At 44.6% G+C, this 19,733-nt stretch overlaps 4 protein-coding genes across 6 annotated transcripts; 1 reads left to right on the plus strand and 3 right to left on the minus strand.

Moving 5' to 3' along the window:
- Positions 1-701: 701 nt before the first annotated feature.
- Positions 702-3,314, minus strand: exosc5 (exosome component 5). Of its 2 annotated transcripts, none has more exons than XM_058080071.1 (7): positions 3,161-3,314; positions 2,634-2,824; positions 2,003-2,116; positions 1,341-1,462; positions 1,124-1,264; positions 951-1,040; positions 702-867 (listed from the first exon to the last, which is right to left on the minus strand). In XM_058080071.1, the coding sequence occupies exons 2-7, from the start codon at positions 2,728-2,730 to the stop codon at positions 769-771; spliced, it is 663 nt and encodes a 220-aa protein (XP_057936054.1). In that variant the 5' UTR covers positions 2,731-2,824; positions 3,161-3,314; the 3' UTR covers positions 702-768. The 2 variants fall into 2 exon arrangements, with proteins under 2 accessions (XP_057936054.1, XP_057936055.1); XM_058080072.1 differs by having other exon boundaries at positions 2,634-2,743; positions 3,161-3,301.
- A 456-nt stretch (positions 3,315-3,770) lies between these two features.
- bckdha (branched chain keto acid dehydrogenase E1 subunit alpha) lies at positions 3,771-8,151 on the plus strand. 2 transcript variants are annotated; one of them, XM_058080068.1, is made up of 8 exons: positions 3,771-4,046; positions 4,896-5,072; positions 5,144-5,230; positions 5,299-5,407; positions 5,474-5,635; positions 5,705-5,911; positions 5,977-6,118; positions 6,570-8,147. In XM_058080068.1, exons 1-8 carry the CDS (start codon positions 3,951-3,953, stop codon positions 6,910-6,912), a joined length of 1,323 nt encoding a protein of 440 aa, XP_057936051.1. In that variant the 5' UTR covers positions 3,771-3,950; the 3' UTR covers positions 6,913-8,147. The 2 variants fall into 2 exon arrangements, with proteins under 2 accessions (XP_057936051.1, XP_057936050.1); XM_058080067.1 differs by lacking the exon at positions 3,771-4,046 and adding an exon at positions 4,276-4,798 and having other exon boundaries at positions 4,877-5,072; positions 6,570-8,151.
- Positions 8,152-8,796: 645 nt separating this feature from the next.
- On the minus strand, positions 8,797-13,661 carry b3gnt2l (UDP-GlcNAc:betaGal beta-1,3-N-acetylglucosaminyltransferase 2, like). Its single transcript, XM_058079237.1, has 2 exons — positions 13,515-13,661; positions 8,797-10,779 (listed from the first exon to the last, which is right to left on the minus strand). Exon 2 carries the CDS (start codon positions 10,713-10,715, stop codon positions 9,453-9,455), a length of 1,263 nt encoding a protein of 420 aa, XP_057935220.1. The 5' UTR covers positions 10,716-10,779; positions 13,515-13,661; the 3' UTR covers positions 8,797-9,452.
- Positions 13,662-13,868: 207 nt separating this feature from the next.
- On the minus strand, positions 13,869-19,307 carry napab (N-ethylmaleimide-sensitive factor attachment protein, alpha b). Its single transcript, XM_058079241.1, has 11 exons — positions 19,025-19,307; positions 18,401-18,480; positions 18,199-18,315; positions 18,071-18,117; positions 17,889-17,966; positions 17,687-17,742; positions 17,520-17,604; positions 17,064-17,168; positions 16,922-16,990; positions 16,397-16,447; positions 13,869-14,361 (listed from the first exon to the last, which is right to left on the minus strand). The coding sequence occupies exons 1-11, from the start codon at positions 19,120-19,122 to the stop codon at positions 14,260-14,262; spliced, it is 888 nt and encodes a 295-aa protein (XP_057935224.1). The 5' UTR covers positions 19,123-19,307; the 3' UTR covers positions 13,869-14,259.
- Between the last annotated feature and the right edge of the window lie 426 nt (positions 19,308-19,733).

Below are 19,733 nucleotides of genomic sequence, written 5' to 3' on the forward strand. Positions count from 1 at the left end.
GAAAAGAAATAGAAATGAAAATAAATCAATAAGATTCTTTTTCTACCACTTATCCTCATGAGGGTCGCGGGGGTGCTGGAGCCTATCCCAGCTGTCTTCGGGCATGAGGCGGGGTACACCCTGGATTGGTCAATCACAGGGCACATATAGACAAACAACCATTCACACTCACATTCAGTCGCCAATTAACCTAGCATGTTTTTGGAATGTGGGAGGAAACCGGAGTACCCGGAGAAAACCCACGCATGCACGGGGAGAACATGCAAACTCCACACAGAGATGGCCGAGGGTGGAATTGAACCCTGGTCTCCTAGCTGTGAGGTCTGCACGCTAACCACTAGACCGCCGTAAATCAATAAGATAAAATACATTTTTTTTCATGAATAAAATTTTAATAAAAGAAAATGCAAAAATAAGACAACCAATTTCACAAACAATGATCAATTATTGTCTCATGTATGGCACGATGCAATATAAAAAATAAAGTGGTGTTGTACCTCTACTTGAGGAATTACGGTAGATTGTTTGTGGGTTTAAACGTGAGGAGACTACTGCTTAGCGGCAACGAGAATTTGTCAGGCTCAGCCTCAAACGGCCCGCCGCATTTCTTCCAATCTGTTAAAACACACACACACAAAACCCCCCCACACACACACAGCAAAGTGACCCGTGAGTGAACTGCAAGCCGAGGAGGCCCAAAGTGGTTGGTGAATATTTTATTAGAAAAATTATTCTTTGTGAGCACTAGGAAGGGGGGGAAAAAAAAGATCAGAAGACACTTTTGGAGTAGCGCCGCTTGACCGAGTCTCTGTAGAAGTGGAAGATCTTCTCTGACGCCGCCTGACTGATGGCGATGCACTGCTGCAGCTGCGTGCCACAGGACACACACACACACACACGTCAACACTGCAGAGTAAATTTCATTATGAGTGTGTGTGTGTGACACAAACCTCATGCACTGAAAACGATCCTTTGGTGGAGGTCATCACTACGCGGCGGTCTTTGCTGTCGATGGCGAACGTCAACAGAGCGCGACTCTCCTAATGAAGGAACATGGAACCATCAAGACCCACTTTCTTTTTGTCTTGTGTAATGAAAACAAAGCACACAGGCTGCAACTTACGACTTCCTGAGCGGCGGTCGGGTCTGTGATGATCTTCCCGTCCGAGTGGATGGCACATGTCACGCCACAGAACAAGCAACTCATAGGCAAGCCGGCGTCCATCATAGCCATGCAGGCGGCGTTCAGGAAACCGGACAGGAGCTGCAGTGCAGCTCAGGAATCAAAACACACTTGGACAGGCTACAGTAGCTAAAGCTGCTTTGTAAGTGGAGGATACGGAGCCGTCGTTGTGGAGCACCTGCAGGACCAGCGTCAGGGACGAGCGAGGGTGAAGGGACAGGAGCAGAGACGCCTCGCAGGTTTCTCGCACACACTGCTCCTGGGCTCGCTCCTTTACACCTGGAAACATGGGAGTGAGGGCTGATTTAAACTGGGATCTCACTATCGCCACCTGGTGTTGATGCCTTGAAAGGCAGCTTTTTAGCTTTAAAAAAGGTGGATATAAAAGTGGATCCTTGCCTATTCAACTAAAAAATCTAAAATATATTTTTCCTTGGGAGAACCCACCCATTCCTACTTCTTCGCTACAAAAATTGGCATTTTTTTCACTGCAGAAAACACATCACACTAATATAGCATTTCTCATTCACATACATAACAACGGAAGTATAAGGAACAAGTGTAAGATGGCAGCACCCTGGGTGGCTAAAGCAGCGCTAGCCTGCATCATCTCGGACTGCAAGCCGGGGTGACCCAGGAGGAAATAGAGGTCACTGTGCCAAAGGAGCAGTTGTCATGGTAGCCTGGCTGCCAGGTGAGAGGCGTATTAGAGGGCTCAGGGTGTGTCAAAAATGGGCATTTCTAGAGGTGCATCCATTGTTGGTATTTTTTTATCATAACCATCATGATTACATACAAAACACACAATAATTTACTTACTTGGAAGGCCAACTTTAGGCTGTATTATGACTTCCAGTGTTGCCCGATCATAAATCTCCTTACTGACTTTGACTTCAGCTGGTCCATACACTGCAGCCAGTACACTCGTGTCTCCTTCACACAGAACACACACAAAAAAACAGCATTATTAGGTAAATACACCAGTACTGTAATGTATTGGTCACACAAAATGGTCATGATATTGTTTTGGTCCGAACATAATTATTGTTGCTGGAGTTATTTCTCTTTTAGTCAAATAACTGTGCACCTTCTGACATTCCCTTGTGGTTTGAACATGAAAATACTGAAAACAACTCTCAGTATGACTAAGTGCAGTTGTGCCCTCTCAAGCACGACCCGGAATCACGCTATTCATTCAATATTTACCAACGCTAGTACATCACATAAAAGAACCGTAGCTCTATCACTAGCCCTGCAGCTAATATTTGAACACATCAAGACCCAACATACTGGCTCAACATATGTAAACGTCGCATGGTATTGAGAACAGTGAACTTTAGTCAACATCAATTGTCTTTCAGCTTAGCCCGGCTAATAAGCGATAACGCTAACAATAAGCTAACAGTGATAAAAAGTGCTGAGTACGAGTAAAACTCCGAGAAGTTATTACCTTGAATGAAGGACGCTGAGCCATCAGGACGGGAGAGTAAACTTTGCTCACAGCCAAATTCTCTGAGAGAAACCGTGGGAGAACAACACTCCACCATCGTGCCGAGATATCTGTTGGTCACGGGAAAGTGATGTCATACTTGTTTATTGTTTGCTTGGCGCACGCTCATGACGTCACAGGACGGCTCCCGACTGTTGTGCGACGTTCACGTACATTTGGTAGAAAGCAGAGAATCAGAATCAGCTTTGTTGACCAAGTGCTTATACAAACAATGAATACACAAAACAAATAAAATGATGAAAATAGATACAGATTCTTTATAACATTGTTTGTTTGTAAGAAGAAACAAATGTATACAGATTGTTTGTAACATTGTGCCATCTTAATTTGTTATACACTGTTACGTCACGCATATAGAGTGTAGTTGCAGTTGTAAAGTGTATTGAATTCCATGTAATGTTAAGGCGAAACAACGCAGAAAAAAGACATCTGAGCAAACGCTGTGATTTATACCAGTGGTACTTAACCTTTTTGACGTCCTATTTACAGAGCCGTACTTGATGAAGTCAGGATTGTATTAATGTAAAAATGTAGTCTTTTAGGGGGGGCTGGCACCACTTTTGTCTTCATTTTTTCGTTTTAAAAACTTCTCCATTGCTAGTTGAATGTCTTATTCTGATCTTCTGTGCGCTTGTTAAACAACTGACCGACACATTACCGCCACCATCTGGTTGGAAGCTACACTGTACGTGAGCGTCTCATACAGTAGCATAGCGACTAGCTGGCTAGCTCTCTGGCGTCTTCAGTTGATAACCTACTACGCAGTCCCACGGCCCTCGCTGCCCACTGGTGCAAAATTGTTTTGTTTTTGTTTTTGCGGTCCTATAGGTGGCGCCTGAGGGCCAAGTTTGGGCCGCGGCCCTATTGTTAAGAATCGCTGATTTATACAACGAACATACCGGAAGTTGACAATTCTGTGTCTTCCGTGAAATATAAATCATAGCAATGCACAATGATATGAATGGCTATCTTTTAAAGGAAAACAATATCGAAAAATTACAAAATATTACATTTGTAAATATGATTTTATTAAAATTATGTGATTAAAATTAAGCCAATGTGTTTTATTTTTAAGGTTTCTTTGACTTCCGTTGTCGTACACGTCTCTAAGATCTGGTTTGAAGTGTTTGACTTTTCTGATTGCGAGGTGAAAAGTGCTAACCCTCGCCCTGGTCGGGTTTCAAATATTTTAATCACTAGCGCGGAACGCCTTTGACAAGCGAGCGGACGACAAAACAGCGTGGGGACGGTGGCAACATGAACAAAATGTATCGGCTGTGTTTCCACGCTGCGCGACAAGCGGCGGGACTTAAAGCGTCGAGGCTGCTTCAACACAGAACCTTTAGAGTCAACGTAAGTACGACTAAATTTTGTGTTGATTATTTGTAGCGTCGCTTTGCTTGTACCGTCGAAGGTCGTGTTAGCGTGGAGATCCGCGAATGCTGTGATGCGGGGCTAGAATGACAGATTCACACCATCGAAACATTTGATTATTGAATATATTACTATTCCATGAAGTCATTATGTAATCAAGGTCGAGATTAAGATGCAGAAATGTGGTTTTTCATTGACACTTGACAAATCGCGTTGCTTGACGTATTCAGGTCTCGCGATGCTTCGTGGTCCGGCTGGTTTAGCGACAACCTTGCACAAGGCAAACGCGTTTTAAACAACACGTTTGGCTGGCATTGGGGCAAAACAGACACGTTTAACATTTTAGGAGAGCATACACATTTGATAGTTTGATAGGGAGATGTACATTTTTTTGTTTTTGCTTTGTTGTGCTGTTTTGGGAGCTAGGTGGCTAGCTTAGCATGCGAGCTTATGATTGGTGGGATGAAGGGGGCGTCGGGCGAGAGAGTCCAAATAACGCAGCTTGACAACTGAATGCAGGGCAATGTGGCGCCAAAGCACTTTTAAACGCACTTTATTAGTCGGAAAATATAATAATATAATGTGTGTACGCTCACTAGCCACAACATTAGGTACACAACACTTTATATTGTGTGGAACTGACTAATGGAGTCTATCTCCTATTATCCTAACATGCATATTTTGGGGTTGTGGGAGGAAGCCAGAGTACCCGGACCGCACAAACTCCACAGGTGCTTGATAACGGATCCCCTGTTAAAAAAACACAGCCACAAAGAGAAATACTTGTGTGACTTTGTCTGTCATGTCAGTTGTCCTTCATTCCTTCAGGCCGTACAAAGACAGCAGCCTTTCGACTCGACACTGGAGAAGCCTCAGTTTCCCGGAGCCTCTGCAGAGTTTGTGGATCATCTGGAGTTCATCGAGCCCAACGTCATCTCAGGCATCCCCGTGTACCGCGTGATGGACCGCCAGGGCAACATCATCAACCCTTCACAGGACCCTCAGGTATAACCCGCCTCCTAAAAGACTTTAAAGTTACATCAAGATGAAATAAAGATGTTTTCGCTCCTTCGCAGCTCTCCAAAGAAACGGTCCTCAACTTTTACCAGAAGATGACGATGCTGAACACCATGGACCGTATTCTGTACGAGTCTCAGAGACAGGTACGTCCCGCTTGTCACGTCCTGTGACATTGTTGGAGAGGTGGTTGATCATTTGTGGTTACCGCCAGGGGAGGATTTCCTTTTACATGACAAACTACGGCGAGGAGGGGACGCACATTGGGAGCGCTGCGGCTCTCGACCCCAACGACATGGTCTTTGGTCAATACAGAGAAGCTGGTCAGTCTTAACGTCACGTCAACATGCAGCAGAATGGTTGGAAAAAAATGTTTTGTGCCCCCGCAGGCGTGCTGATGTATCGCGGCTTCCCCCTGGACTCCTTCATGGCCCAGTGCTACGCCAACGCAGACGACCTGGGCAAAGGTCGGCAGATGCCCGTCCACTACGGCTCGCGGGACCTCAACTTTGTCACCATCTCGTCTCCGCTGGCTACGCAGATCCCGCAAGGTGAGCTCGGCGGCTCGTAATGCACAACGCTGATGCACGACCCCTCCCGTCTGATTTCCTTTCCCCCAGCGGTGGGAGCGGCGTACGCCTTCAAGAGAGAGAACATCAACCGAGCAGTGATTTGCTACTTTGGCGAGGGGGCCGCCAGTGAAGGCGACGCCCACGCCGGCTTCAACTTCTCGGCCACGCTCGAGTGCCCGATCATATTCTTCTGCCGCAACAACGGCTACGCCATCTCCACCCCCACCAACGAGCAGTACAGAGGAGACGGCATCGGTAGGAAACATCCACACTTTGCCTTTCTTTCTTCTCACCTAGGTTCCATCCATCTTTCCATCCAGCCGCTCGTGGGCCGGGCTACGGCATGCTGTCCATCCGCGTGGACGGCAACGACGTCTTCGCCGTGTACAACGCCACCAAGGAAGCTCGGCGCAGAGCAGTGGCGGAGAACCAGCCCTTCCTCATTGAGGCAATGACGTACAGGTGAGACTTGGCTGTGCAGGAGACAACATTTCAGTCCAGAGTAGCGTTTCTAATCACAATACTGTAAATAAACTTGGGTATACCTTAGAGTAGTCAATGTGCAGCTTGTGTAGCAGTATAGATTTACCGTCTACACACAACCATTATTATCTGAATAACTAGCAAAGGTGGCGGAGTGCTACTGCCACTGGGGGAGCCGTGGTTCAATGAGGGGAAAGGTGAATTCTATCATTCATATTGTGCATGCGCACGATCGCCTCCCTTTTTCTTGAGTTTCATTATCATGCATTGTCAAGCACACTTTGTTCCTTGATATTGGTCTTAGGTGAGAATATTGTGTCAAGCATGTCAGGGCTGCACGAGTGCTGCCGACACAAAAGAAATGCTTGCTTTTGTCAGCTACTGTGCGTTCATACTTGCAATAAGAGTGTGATGGGCATGCCTCCCGCAGGATCGGCCACCACAGCACGAGCGACGACAGCTCGGCATATCGCTCGGTGGACGAGGTCAACTACTGGGACAAGCAGGATCACCCCATCTCGCGGCTCCGGCACTACATGACGACACGCGGCTGGTGGAGCGAGGACGACGAGCGGAGCTGGCGCAAGCAGTCGCGCAAGACGGTCATGGAGGTCTTCGAGCGGGCCGAGAAGCGCCTCAAACCCAACCCGGAGCTGCTCTTCACCGACGTGTACGAGGAGATTCCGCCCGCCCTGAGCAAGCAGCGGGAGGAGCTCTTCAGGCACGTGCAGCAGTACAAGGAGCACTATCCGCTGGACCTCTACGATAAATAGAACGTGTTACATCCAAGCCCGTTTGGTGCCTTAACACTTCCTGTCAGGTCACACTAATGTAAACGCTGACTTCACATGTAAACTCTTTTGTGGTGTTTTGGGTTTTCTTTGTCTGTTCTGGTTCAAGTAGGTCGTGGTGGTCACGCTCACCTTGTAGGAGGGCGTTACGTTGCTCATCCATGTGCAGTGGAGCCTCCGTTTTCGCCATCAATCTGCTCCAAACGGTCCCTATGAAAACCATACACATTTTCCCCATAATCTATATAGTTGGAGTTTACATGTTAAAAACAAAGAAATACATAGGTGAGGAATAAAATGACCTTTTATTGAAGACTTGTTGACCTGTGATGAGGCTGCTGACGCGGTTTCATGCTAGTTCGTTACAAACTTAACGTAAAAGAGTAGACTGTTAGAGCTGCATACTTGCTCACTTCAACTTCAGCAGCAAGTACAATTGTCACACATACTGTGGCCTAACTCATTTTCTGTTATGCGTCTCCCTTAAACCATTCCCCCTGGAAACTAGGAGCCTTTCTTTACATTGCAATCCTATTGTAGCACACTACAAAAGCTCCGCCTTTTTTTGTATTTGCAACTCTTTCGTGAAGATATTTTGACAAAAAAAAAAAAAGCACAGATTCATCTCACGCTGAGAAATACGCAGCGTGCTTGAACGCCTCAGCAGCCATCTCTTCACTATGCTTATTAGTGCTGTTGTGGTCATTTTCGGCGAAAACCGAGGTTTCATTCTTGCTCCTTTCATGCTCTGTGTTTTGTGGACAATAAATAGGATCGAGTTGCATCCCCGTGTGTGTGTGTGTGAACGACACCCTTTGAAAGCATATTTTAGAAGCTTTTTGTGAAATCTAAGCTGATAAAAACAGAAAATAACCTATGTATGCATCCCAGTAAATGGCATTTTGTTTTGTAATAGTTAAATCACATAATGTCACAAAAGCTCTTTAAAAGTATATTTTAGAAGCTTTTTGTTTAAATCTACGATGGTAAAAGGCGGTAAACAGTTTTGTTTTTGAATATTTTAGTTATGTCACCAATTGTGTCATAAAAACGCTTTTAATATTTGGTGGTAAACGTAGGCATGTACAAATAAATTATTTGAGTTATCTCAAGACAAACGTATAACGCCAAAAGTATATTTTACAAGCCTTTTGTGGTGAACATAAGAATATTAAAAGTAACTATTCAACCCAACTATTTTGTTTTGGAATGTTTGAATCATGCCATAATACACTACGTCAATAAAGGTCATTAAAAGTATATTTTGCAAGCTTTTTGTGAAATCTTAGCTTGTGAAAATAGTGGCATATAAAAATAACCTACATAGTCCACCCAGTAGAGGGCATTTTGTTTTTGTAATATTTGAATTACATCAACAAATAAGTCACAAACGCTTTTAAAAATATATTTTACAATTTTTTTGTGAAATTTAAGATGGTTATTAAAAAATATACATATTCATACCAGCAGATGGTATTTTGGTTTGGCATGTTTGAGTTACATCAGCAAATATATTAAATAAAAGTATATTTAAGAAGCTTTTTGGGACACCTAAGATGGTAAATATAAGAAAATAAAACAGCTTAAGAAGTCAACCCAGCAGACAATACTTTTGGAATATTTAAAATATGTCACACTAAGCTGGAAAAATTATTAAATCAATTAATAATAATAATGAATTATTAAATAAATTAATAAAAACAATTACTTGTTAATTTAATTAATAACAATTACTTAATTTAATTAATAACAATTACTTGTTGAATTAATTATTATTATATTAATTAAATATTAAATTACTATTATTACTAAAATATTAAGTATTCAAATCAACATTTGGGTGTGAAATATTTGAGTTACATGACATAACGTCACAAAAACTTTTTAAAGCATGTTATAGATGCTTTTTATCAAATATAATATGGTAAAAAAAAAAATAGAAGGACTTGAGGCCTCTTTCCTTTTTAATTCACATAGCATTCTTAGATTTTGGGAAACGTCTACAGCATCTTGACAGCTTTCTATTTCAAAAAGGGGACCGCCTCAATTCATGCACTAAAACTGCTGGCGTTAACGCAAAAAATGGAGCTCCATGCGTGTTTGTCCACGTGTTGGCTAGCAGGCTGGAGGACGGGTTGGGTTGGCGAACAGCGATGAAACAATCTGCCTCAAACTGTGCCCTTAGTGCCTTTCCTCTGCAAAGTTTCATGGAAATCTGATTTTTGCATGATCCTGCAAGCTAACCAGAAAATATCAACGTAAAACTCTTCCTCCTGCCTTGGCAGAGGTGAAAAGAATAGGTGAAAAAAATAGTTGTGCTTTGATGCTTCTTGCGGAGACAGCAGTTTGTCACTAAATCCAGAAATAAAAGGAGTTTCTTCAGGGTGTGATCCAATATTGAAGGGATTTGGTGTAAATTCAGCTGTGTCGCTGTGGCGTGATCCTTGCCCACAGAAAACAGTATCCTGTCGGTGGTCATGTGACAAGAGTGCGGCCGATGCTGCAGATTCAAGTACCCCGACTCAACAAGTCAACAGCGGACTCTGCATGCCCCTCCAGATCTTCTTCACCTGCTGCGGGGAGCGCCGGTGGACCAGGATCAGACTTCTGTAGGCGCACATGTTGTCTCGATCCTTCTTGCGGATGTCGAAGGTGTGAAAGCCGCCGTGGTCCTCGGGGGAAACCTGCAGAGCGCTGAAGCACATCCCGATGTAGACGTCGTCGATGGGGAAGAAGGGGATTGCGTTGCAGGCGGAGTAGAGAGGCCGCAGTAACGCTCCAGAGACCAGGAATCCGCCGCCGCCCACATAGATGGGGTAGCGTCCGTCGTAGTAGGTCAGAGGGATGAAGTATTTGCTTCTGGGGTCCCTGAGGGGGCTGGCTGTCTTGATAACTTGGCCCATGTACAAACGAGCGGCCTTGGAACCGTCCAGAGAGTCCAGGTAGCTCAGCAAGGCCTGCGTGTTAACGATGACGTCATCGTCCCCGCTGAAGACGAATGACACCCGAGGACACCTCACCAGTGTCCACTGGAGGAAGGCGTTCATCTTCAGCGTGAGGTTGAAGAGAGACTCGTGGAAGTCGGCCTGCAGGATGTCCCTGTAATGCCCGGCTTCGAAGGCCAGCAGCGGGCCCAAGTCGGGGTCGTCCGTGGAGGGGCCGCCCAGAAGGAACACCGTGCGTACGCTCAAGCGCCCCTTGTGAAGCTGCTCCCGCCCCCACGTGTCCCGCACCGCCTGCCTCTGCTCGAAGTTGGCCGGCTTGGATTTGATGGCAAAGAGCAGGAAGGTGGCGTTGGACCCCTTCGCCTCCTCGCACTTGGCGGGCTGATCAATAAGGAGCGGGGGCGAGCGACACTTCATCCCCTGCAAAAAGTTGCGTAAGTGGAGCGGGTAGGAAGCCACATCGGGCACGTTGGTCTCCAGCAGCTCCTGATTGGTCTCCCTGCAGCTTTGCCACGGCGCCTCATGGCCGAGAGGCTCCAGACGCCTGAGACCCGAGTGCAGCAGGCGGTTCCAGTAGGCGCCGTTCTCTGGGACGGAGCTCCTGAAGCTTGCAGAGATGGACACATTGAGGACGGCGGGAAGACGGGAGGGGGAGGTGGCCCACTTAATGCTTGAGGACTTGGTGACATTTGCAGGCTGTGTGCCGCCCTGCTTGAGGGGGCCTCGTGGTCGAGACTTGTGTGTGTCGACCAGCACCTCCTTATGGAAGCTGGAGTAGAGGAAGATGAGGAACAAGGTGGACAGGAGAAGCATGGCTTTGAACATCTGAACGGGTCTCATGAGGGAGTCAGAAGTGGACCATCTTTTAGGAGCTAACTGCTGCCAGGAGAGGAACAGGAAGTGCCTGGAGGGAAAACAAGCCGAACCGTTGATCATACAACCATAAAGACTATTCATCATCATCACTCTTTTCTTGTTGACGATGCCCTAATATTCATTTAGAAGAACAATTTGACATAGTTTTTGCCTGTGAGGCATTCAAAGATGATGTGAATACTACAGTAGTAGTGGTACTGTAGTATTACACACTGGGCGCTATGGTTCGATACTTTTACGATACAAAAAATAAGAGCTTCCCTTTTTTAATTGGAATTTTAGTTTTTAGCATGGTATGAATGCGGTAGGGCGGCACGGCGGTCTAGTGGTTAGCACGCACAGCTAGGAGACCAGAGTTCAATTCCACCCTCGGCCATCTCTGTGTGGAGTTTGCATGTTCTCCCCGTGCATGCGTGGGTTTTCTCCGGGTACTCCGGTTTCCTCCCACATTCCAAAAACATGCTAGGTTAATTGGCGACTCCAAATTGTCCATAGGTATGAATGTGAGTGTGAATGGTTGTTTGTCTATATGTGCCCTGTGATTGGCTGGCGACCAGTCCAGGGTGTACCCCGCCTCTCGCCCGAAGACAGCTGGGATAGGCTCCAGCACCCCCCGCAACCCTCGTGAGGATAAGCGGTAGAAAATTAATTTATGAATGTGGTAGGCGGAGCTAAGAGGCTCTGTGCTCTGTACAACCTAAGTCAGGAGTAATCGATTGCAGATAGCAGCGTCAGAGGTTGATGAAATAAATGTAAAACTCAGTATTGATCGATACAGGGGTCTCGATTCGATACAAATACACGTATTGTTGCACGCCTCGTTGCTAGGTGTCAGTAGAGTTACAGTGATGAGACCAAAGCCAAAGCAGGAAGCGCTGTATAGACTTTGTCTGATTATGCCTACACTCAAAAAATAAATGTTTAGCCTCAACAAAAAAAAACAACGCAACAATTTCCATTAGTCTTTCTTAGTTATGACAACTTAATTTGAAATTGCTTTGAACCAACAAACAATATTGCATTGCACAAATTAGCTTTTCCTCTTCACTCAAAGCTCATTTTAAGTCATGCTTACTGAATAATTGTTGTCATAGGGACAAGTTTTTAAGTTTGTAACTCAAAGAAATATGTTAAGTCAACTGACTTAGTCATTTTATTCAAAGTAGTTTAATTTGTTGTCTACTTATGCACACAGCTTTTTAAGTAGCAGTAACTTAATATATATATATATATATATATATATGTGTGTGTGTGTGTGTGTGTGTGTGTTACCAAGCAAATGTTATTAAGTCATGGCAACTTGAATTTTGTTTTAAGCTTACCAACAATAAAATTTGAGTGTATATGACATGCTAAATTAAGTTCATGTAATAGCCAACATTATTATTTGAACATAACTTAATAAAAGTTAACAACTTAGAAAGTTTATCTAAATCAATTAATTACATTTTTACATTGCATTTATGTATTAAATCAAGTGGTGTCAAGAGATACTCTGAATTACTTTTTAGAGTGTACTCTATTAGGTAATAGGCATGTAAAGGTGACTATAGGGGTGTTGTTCCATGTCTAGAGGGCTCTAATAATGTTAAAAAAGTGTATTTAGAAGGTTGTAAACACGTTTTCTGTGCTATATTCCATTTATGAATAAGGAAATTCACTTATCACAGCTATTTTGGGATGGATCTACATGATCACAAGTCATATTTATTGCATTATATACCTTATTTTTACTTATGTCTACTATGTCGGAGTGTAAAGGTGATTATAGGGGTGTTATTTCATGTCTAGAGGTCTCTTTTTTACTGAATATATATTAGTCATGTGATTCAAATAAATACTCACAAATATATATTTTTAAATAATGTATACAAATAGTAACAGTAATAGTAAGTGTCTTTTTCATTAGCATTATTTCCAGGCTTTCGTGGTCCACATGAAACCATTTAAGAGGCCCAATCTGACCCCCAAGCCTTGAGTTTGATACTAGTGCTGCAGAAAAAGCGGAACGCAGAAAAGTTCACGCCCCTCCCCATTTGCTCCAAATTATTATTATTATTATTATTATTATTATGTTCCAAATTAAATCAAAACAGTCCCAATGACTGACTTCGTTCAATGACTTTTCCACCGGTAGAGGGCGCCAAATAAATTGCCCATTCATTTTCAATGAGTACATTCTCACAGAAAACATGAAATGCCAGTTAAACAGGGAAATTTGTGTAAAGTCCTATCCTGGATAGCCAGCCTGTCCTAAATGAGTTGAACTTTAGTTTGTAGGGGTAGAGAAATGACTCAGTGGATTAAAATGATGTTATTGCTAACACGTCAGCTGTGTTGGGAGCTATACCCAAAGCCAGGGGCGCCAACTGCGGTCCCAGCCCAGCCCCCCGAGGGCAGGCAAACATCTATAAGTGGCGTTATGCAAAGAGGGCCCGTGTAAATTTGGACGTTTCTGTCAGTTTTTGCTGCTCTATTTGTTCGTTTCACAACAGGATTGCCGACAACCGAGAAGGATCAAAATAGCAACATGGGTTCAAAAGCAGAAGAGTGTGCGGATGAGCACGGAGCTCCGGGTTACGAGTCTCCAAGGGTGCGCACACTCCGCTTTAATTAAACACACAGCAGCCGTACCCAATTAACAGGGGACTTGGCGATTAGGAGGCAACAAGCAGAAAGCAGCTGTCTTTCGAAGCCAACAGCGTCTAAATTTGCTGCATATGAGGCGTGAAAATGCAAGAAATAAGTGAAAAAGCAACTTACAGGCGGTTCAGCAGGTGACGCTGGTACGGTTGCTGCTGTTTGGAAAGGGGGAGCGTGGAAGGTAGTCACGTGACAGGTTACCTGGTAAGAAGTAAGCCACGCCCACGACGCCCCACCTTCTCGCCATGAGCGTTTATTCCAAATGACATCATCCACAATGAAGGGTTCGTTATGAGCACAGTGTTGGAGATCAATAAAGCTTTTTTCCAAGAGGAATATTATTCATAATGTATTGCATCCTGTGCAGGACTCCTTTTTTGTAATATGACAAAGGCCTGCTTGGTTAAGACAAAATGACACAAATGAGGCACACACACACACACAGATACACACAAAGACAACTTGGAAAGAAAATAAAGAGTGGAGAAGCGCTACTTTATGGCTCTCATGCAAATATGCGGCATAAAAGCAAAGAAAAGGCCTTTTTGCAAATGTGAGGGATTTAGCGTCCTGAGGAGCTCAGCAGCTGAGACGAAGTCCTGTTGGATTATTAAGACGATGGCAGTAACCATTCGTCGTTTCTGTCTTTTGTCTCTCGTCCGTTTTCTAAGAAGGGGAAAGAGGATGCGGAGCGGGACGACTGACGACGTGATTTCAGGATAGCGTTCACACCAGGAGAGTCAGATACTGCAGACCGTGTGAACGGGAGCAAATAAGGGCTAAGTAATAATTCAAGTTCAGAAAGATGGGAGCGAGAGACTGGAGGCAACTAAAGAAGAAAAAAAAAACACGATGTAGAGGGAAATCAGCGCAGGTCGCTCTCATCCTCCTGTATGGTCTTCTTGATGCGCAGGAGCATGGTGGTCAGCCACTGGTCCAGTCGTGAGATGGTGTCGTACTCCTTCACCTGAGGGACACGCACACCTTTAGTCTACGAGGGCTGGGGTGTTCATGGGTGCACACGTTTGGTTACATGGTCACACACATGAAAGACCTCATTTTTGCTTCAATGAAGCATTTCAGCATTCAGAAGATGCGTTAAGAAAGAAAAACGTTATATGTTTAACGTGATATGTAGTATTGTATACTGGTCACTAGGTGTCAGTAATGAGAAACACAAGCACCAGACTCGATAGCCGGCTTTTTTGCAGGTTTGAATGATCTTGCAACAGGTATAATAATACTTAACACAGGCTACTATTGCAGCTGTAACCCACGCCAAGCTAAAACTCAACTCTGAACGTCACTTCCTGTCCGTTCGTCCCCCCACTCTGTTCCCCTGCCACCGGAACACATTTACAGAAACACACAAGTCTTATTTTTTCTTATTATGTCTAATATAGTGGTTAGTGCGCAGGTCACACAACTAGGAGACCCAAGTTCGATTCCACACTTGGCCATCTCTGTGTGGAGGTTGCATGTTCTCCCCGCGTGTGTGTGGGTTTCCTCCCACATGTCCATAGGTATGAATGTGAGTGTGAATGGTTGTTTGTCTATATGTGCCCTGTGATTGGCTGGCCACCAGTCCAGGGTGTACCCCGCCTCTCGCCCGAAGACAGCTGGGATAGGCTCCAGCACGCCCGCGACCCTAGTGTGGATAAGCGGTAGAAAATGAATAAATGAATGTCTAATATATTGAGTAACAGGAGTGTAAATGTGACTATAGGGGTGTTATTTCACGTCCACGGGGCTCTAATGTTAAATAAAACAGGTTTTCTATGGGTTACTATGAAAATATTCCATTCATAAAAAAGGAATTCTACTTTGAGGGAATTAACTTATCACAGTCGGGTCTGTAACCAATTAGCCGTGCTCAATGAGTGATTACTGTATTACCTCAACAGCTCCTAGCTTGTGAGTTATATATCTAGTGAGCTAAACAGTTAGCCTCAAATTTATTTCTTCTAAACTTCAGAAGTCAAGACATTACCACTACCACACGGTATTAGAGGAGAACTTTTTTTCATTCGATCATGTCAAACATGCCATGGCTGACCTCATGACTGGATACAGCGTTAAGGTAATGTCATGTAAGCTAATGTGTTAATCCATCCATCTATCTTCTACCTCTTATCAGAGGTTGGGTCGTGGGGGCAGCAGCCTAAGCAGGGAAGCCCCAGACATCCCTCTCCCCGGCCACTTCGTCCAGCTCCTGAGGCAACCCCAGGCCAGTTGGGAGACAGTCCCTTCAATGTGTCCTGGGTCTTCCCCAAGGCCTCCTACCGGTCGGACATGCCTTGAACAGGAGGCATCCCTGAGGCATCCTGACCAAATAGATGCTCAAACCACCTAATGTGGTTCCTCTCAGTGTGGAGGAGTTGCGGTTATGCTGTCTCTCTCAGGTGACTTCTCAATTTATCTGTAACGGAAAGCCCAGCCACCCCACGATGAAAACTCATTTTGGCCGCTCATGACCGTAGGTGAGGGTGGGAACGTAGATCGCCTGGGAAATTGAGAGCTTTTTTTTTTATGTAGAGTCTGCATCACTGCAGACTCCGCACCAATTGGCCTGTCAATCTCACGTTCCATCCTCCCGTCACTCGTGAACAACACCCAGACTCCACTTGGGGCAAGATGTCATCCCCGACCCGGAGATGGCACTCCACTCTTTTCCGGGCAAGAGCCATAGAGCATCGGACTGCTGATTCTTATCCCGGTTATTAGTCTATAATAGACTATAGAAATTACATAGCGAGGGAGCGATAATCGAACTGCGGTGTTGCAAAGTGCGGCTGTATAAGTATAAGAGAAGTGAAAAATATCCATTTCAACACACTAGTATTCATGCGATATCGCTATGACTCGGGTGTCTGTATTATTGATATTTGGGTCCATCCGCCCACCTCCACTAAAAAGCCAATTGCGGGCCATAAATGGCCCCTGGGCCTGGAGTTTGGACACCCCGCTTCTCTGGAACACTTCTCTAGAAGACGTGCACTCACCGAGTCAGTGTAGGCGTCCACGTTCTGCTCTTCGTATGCGTCTAGAAGTTTCTGGCGGAAAAGAAACAGCAAAGAAATATGAGATCCTGCAACAGGGTCTTGTCAGACAAAAATGACCAATAAAAGTGTCACAAAATGTATAAAAATATTAAATACTTGAGTAAGAATGTAAAAAATAATAAAAATGGCTTCAATAAATGCGGAAAAAGTAACCCAAAAAAAAAAAAAAAAGTAGGGCTGCAACAATTATTCGAATAATTCAAGTACCTTGATAACAAAAAATATTTGGGAGGGTGACAAGGACGTAAAAGTTAAGGATGACCAGACAGAGCGAGGGACTGTATCGGAGAATGTAAACGTGGATGTACTTTAGAGGGGTCAGTGTACAGCAGTGTGCAGCTCTGGGGCTGCATGAGTGCTGCTGGCAGCAGGGGAGACGCAGTTCATTGTAAGTCCCTGTGCGTTTTGATTGCTGTTGCGGTATAGGGAAACTTCCGGCCACCTCCAAAAACAGACAGAACCTACCTTCAACAGTTTGCACTCTCGAGAGTCTGAAAAGGCCGGGAACATTTCTTCGTACTTCTCCACAGCCAGCTAGGGGGTGAGAGAATTCATTCATATTATCACAAGCATCACTGAAGCTGACATATGCGCTGCTGGGACTCACTTTGGCGTTCAGCATGTCCACACAGAAGTGGCACAGAGCCGCCTTGAAGAAGTGGTCCTTGGCGCTGTACTTCAGCAGCGTGCTGTCCATCGCATGAGTGCCCACCTTCAAAAACACAACACTGGCGTTAGAGTGGAACGTCGTACCATTTGGAGTTGCAGCAGTGCAGAGTCAAAAGTGGGAAGAGATGAAGAATTAGTTCCAGACCTGACCCGGGATCAGTGAATTCATTCATTCATTCATTCTATACCGCTTATCCTCACCAGGGGCGTGGGCGCCTCATCCCAGCTGTCTTGGGGCGAGAGGCGGGGTACACTCTGGACTGGTGGCCAGCCAATCACAGGGCACATATAGACAAACAACCATTCACACTCACATTCATACCTATGGACAAGCCTTTACGGTGGCCACAGTGTGACCCTGGAACACATTGTTTCCTCTCTATTCCAACCCGACCTGCTCGTAGATCTCGATGGCTTTGGGGTACTGCTCCAGCTGAGCGGTGTAGGTGGCCACCTTCAGAAGGCACTTGTTGGCTGAACTGAAAAGTCAAGCAGTTCCGAGATCAGGATTGAAGACATGGAATGCTATGAAATAGGATGAGGTTTTCATGAACTACTCACCTGGTGGATTCTTCACCTTTGTAATAATCTGCTGCTTGTTCATAGTGAGCAATGGCCTGCCAGGTGAAGACATTTTCATGCTTTAAACAGGTTCCTTATTATGCTAAAGTGACCTATGAGCAGTTCCCTGATTTATAGGATACAAAGTCTTACATGGGACATTTCATATAATCGGTGAAACAATGTGGAGGTAGCAGCTCACCTTCTCGATGTCCACCATCTCTGTCTCGTAGATCTCAGCGATTGTGATGTGATGTTTGGCCGCGATGGTGAAGCGGCCCTGTGGTCAGACACAGCCAAAAAAAAACAAAACAAAAAGAAGACAAGCTCAATACATGATACAATTCGTAAATAAAACCTGACAAATAATAAAAAGAAACTCACCATATCTGTGTATATCTCAATAGCTCGATTCAGACAGTTTATGGCCTCTGTGGAAACAAACCATTCGGTACAGATTGTTGGTTCCAAGCATAACAATAAACATATAGTTGAATGCACACATCTCCGACCTTGTGGATCTGCTTTCTTGAAGGCGTTCCCTGCATCGATGAAGTTCATCGCTGCGTCGTGTTTGCTCTGCATCTGCAGGTGGAGGCGGGCCGCCTGGGAGAAGGCGTTTCCTGCGGCTGCAATCAGGATGTTTTGTATCAAAAGAGTCAAAGAGCATCTCCAAACCTTGTGCAACCTTCTCAACAAAAACAGACATCTCACCACACCAGTTCTTGGCCATCTTGAACATGTTAGCGGCCCGTACGTACATGTCGCAGGCCTCTTCCTGCTTAGAGGAACCCCTGTGGTCAACATAAGGTAACAAATATATTTTTTTAATGATTGGACTTATGCACAAACGAGATATTACTGGAAAAAGTACTATTGAAGTGCTTCGCAGGACTATTTTTGCAGTGCATACGATTTAGTTGAACATTGTAACAACACAGCTGAGGTTCACTTGTATTGTAAACAACCTTCCACCAGTAGATGGCGCAATTTAAGGTACAGTGCATAGTGTAAAGCATGTATTACATCTTTCAACTGTCCTTTACACGGTACAACAGAGCTGTCTTTTAAAACGCAAGGAGCCTGACAGCAGGCAAGGCCACCATGTTGTTTATGTTACTGCTACGTTTATGCTTCAATGCATTTTTAATTCTCTTTTCGACTACATTGACAATGTTACACCTAACTCTCCGCACACATCAAAACTCCGTCAGTGCGAGTGATTATTCGTGTTTTTATTCCGTCTTCCGTCAGTTGAGGTTGTCAAGTCTGGCTAGCTACCTTCCGTCTAGTTGGCCCTCAGCTAGCATGACAGCTAGCATACAATGCGACACTCACCCGAAAAGAGCTCCGAAAAACGACTGAGAGGATTTTAACTTCTTTTCCGCCTCGGCCATCAGTGCCGTGGCTTCCTTCTCCTTGCCGCTGTTGTCCATCTCGGTGTCGAGTGTGTGATTTGGGAGGGGAGGGATAAAAGGTGAAAGTCAACAAAAACTTGGTGAGCAGTTGAAGCAGCGAGAAGCAGCAGCGGTTGATTTGTCACCAGTCAGCAGCACAGCAGCTCCCCTGTCACGTGACATCGGTACGCCGGAACCACTGCCTGGTGCGTTCACGGGCTGTTTGGAAACTTTGATGCCAACAAACTTGTCACTTGGACATTTTTCAAGACCAATAAGTATAAATACAACCACATAATACAATGTAACTGTATAATCAAAATAATACGGGCATTATTATCATTATTATTATTATTTTATTACATCACATTGTTTGAGCACTATGTTTCTGTGTCCTATAACTTATTCCCTGAGTTTGTACAATAATATTTCAATATATTAATAAACAATATATTTATATGACTTTATATATGACTTCTCTACTGGCCTACAGCACTAGCAGAAGCACTGACCTACGTTTACAACTTAGAATCTAATATTTGTTACAATAAATTGTATTGATTTACTCCTGACAGTCTACGATCTTCATTTAATAGTAAGTGTCACTGCTTCCAGTATGTGTGTTGTCCAGTCAGATTTTAGCTTTTATG

Source organism: Doryrhamphus excisus, chromosome 8, assembly GCF_030265055.1.
Source record: "Doryrhamphus excisus isolate RoL2022-K1 chromosome 8, RoL_Dexc_1.0, whole genome shotgun sequence".
In the NCBI taxonomy this organism is placed as follows: Eukaryota; Metazoa; Chordata; class Actinopteri; order Syngnathiformes; family Syngnathidae; genus Doryrhamphus; species Doryrhamphus excisus.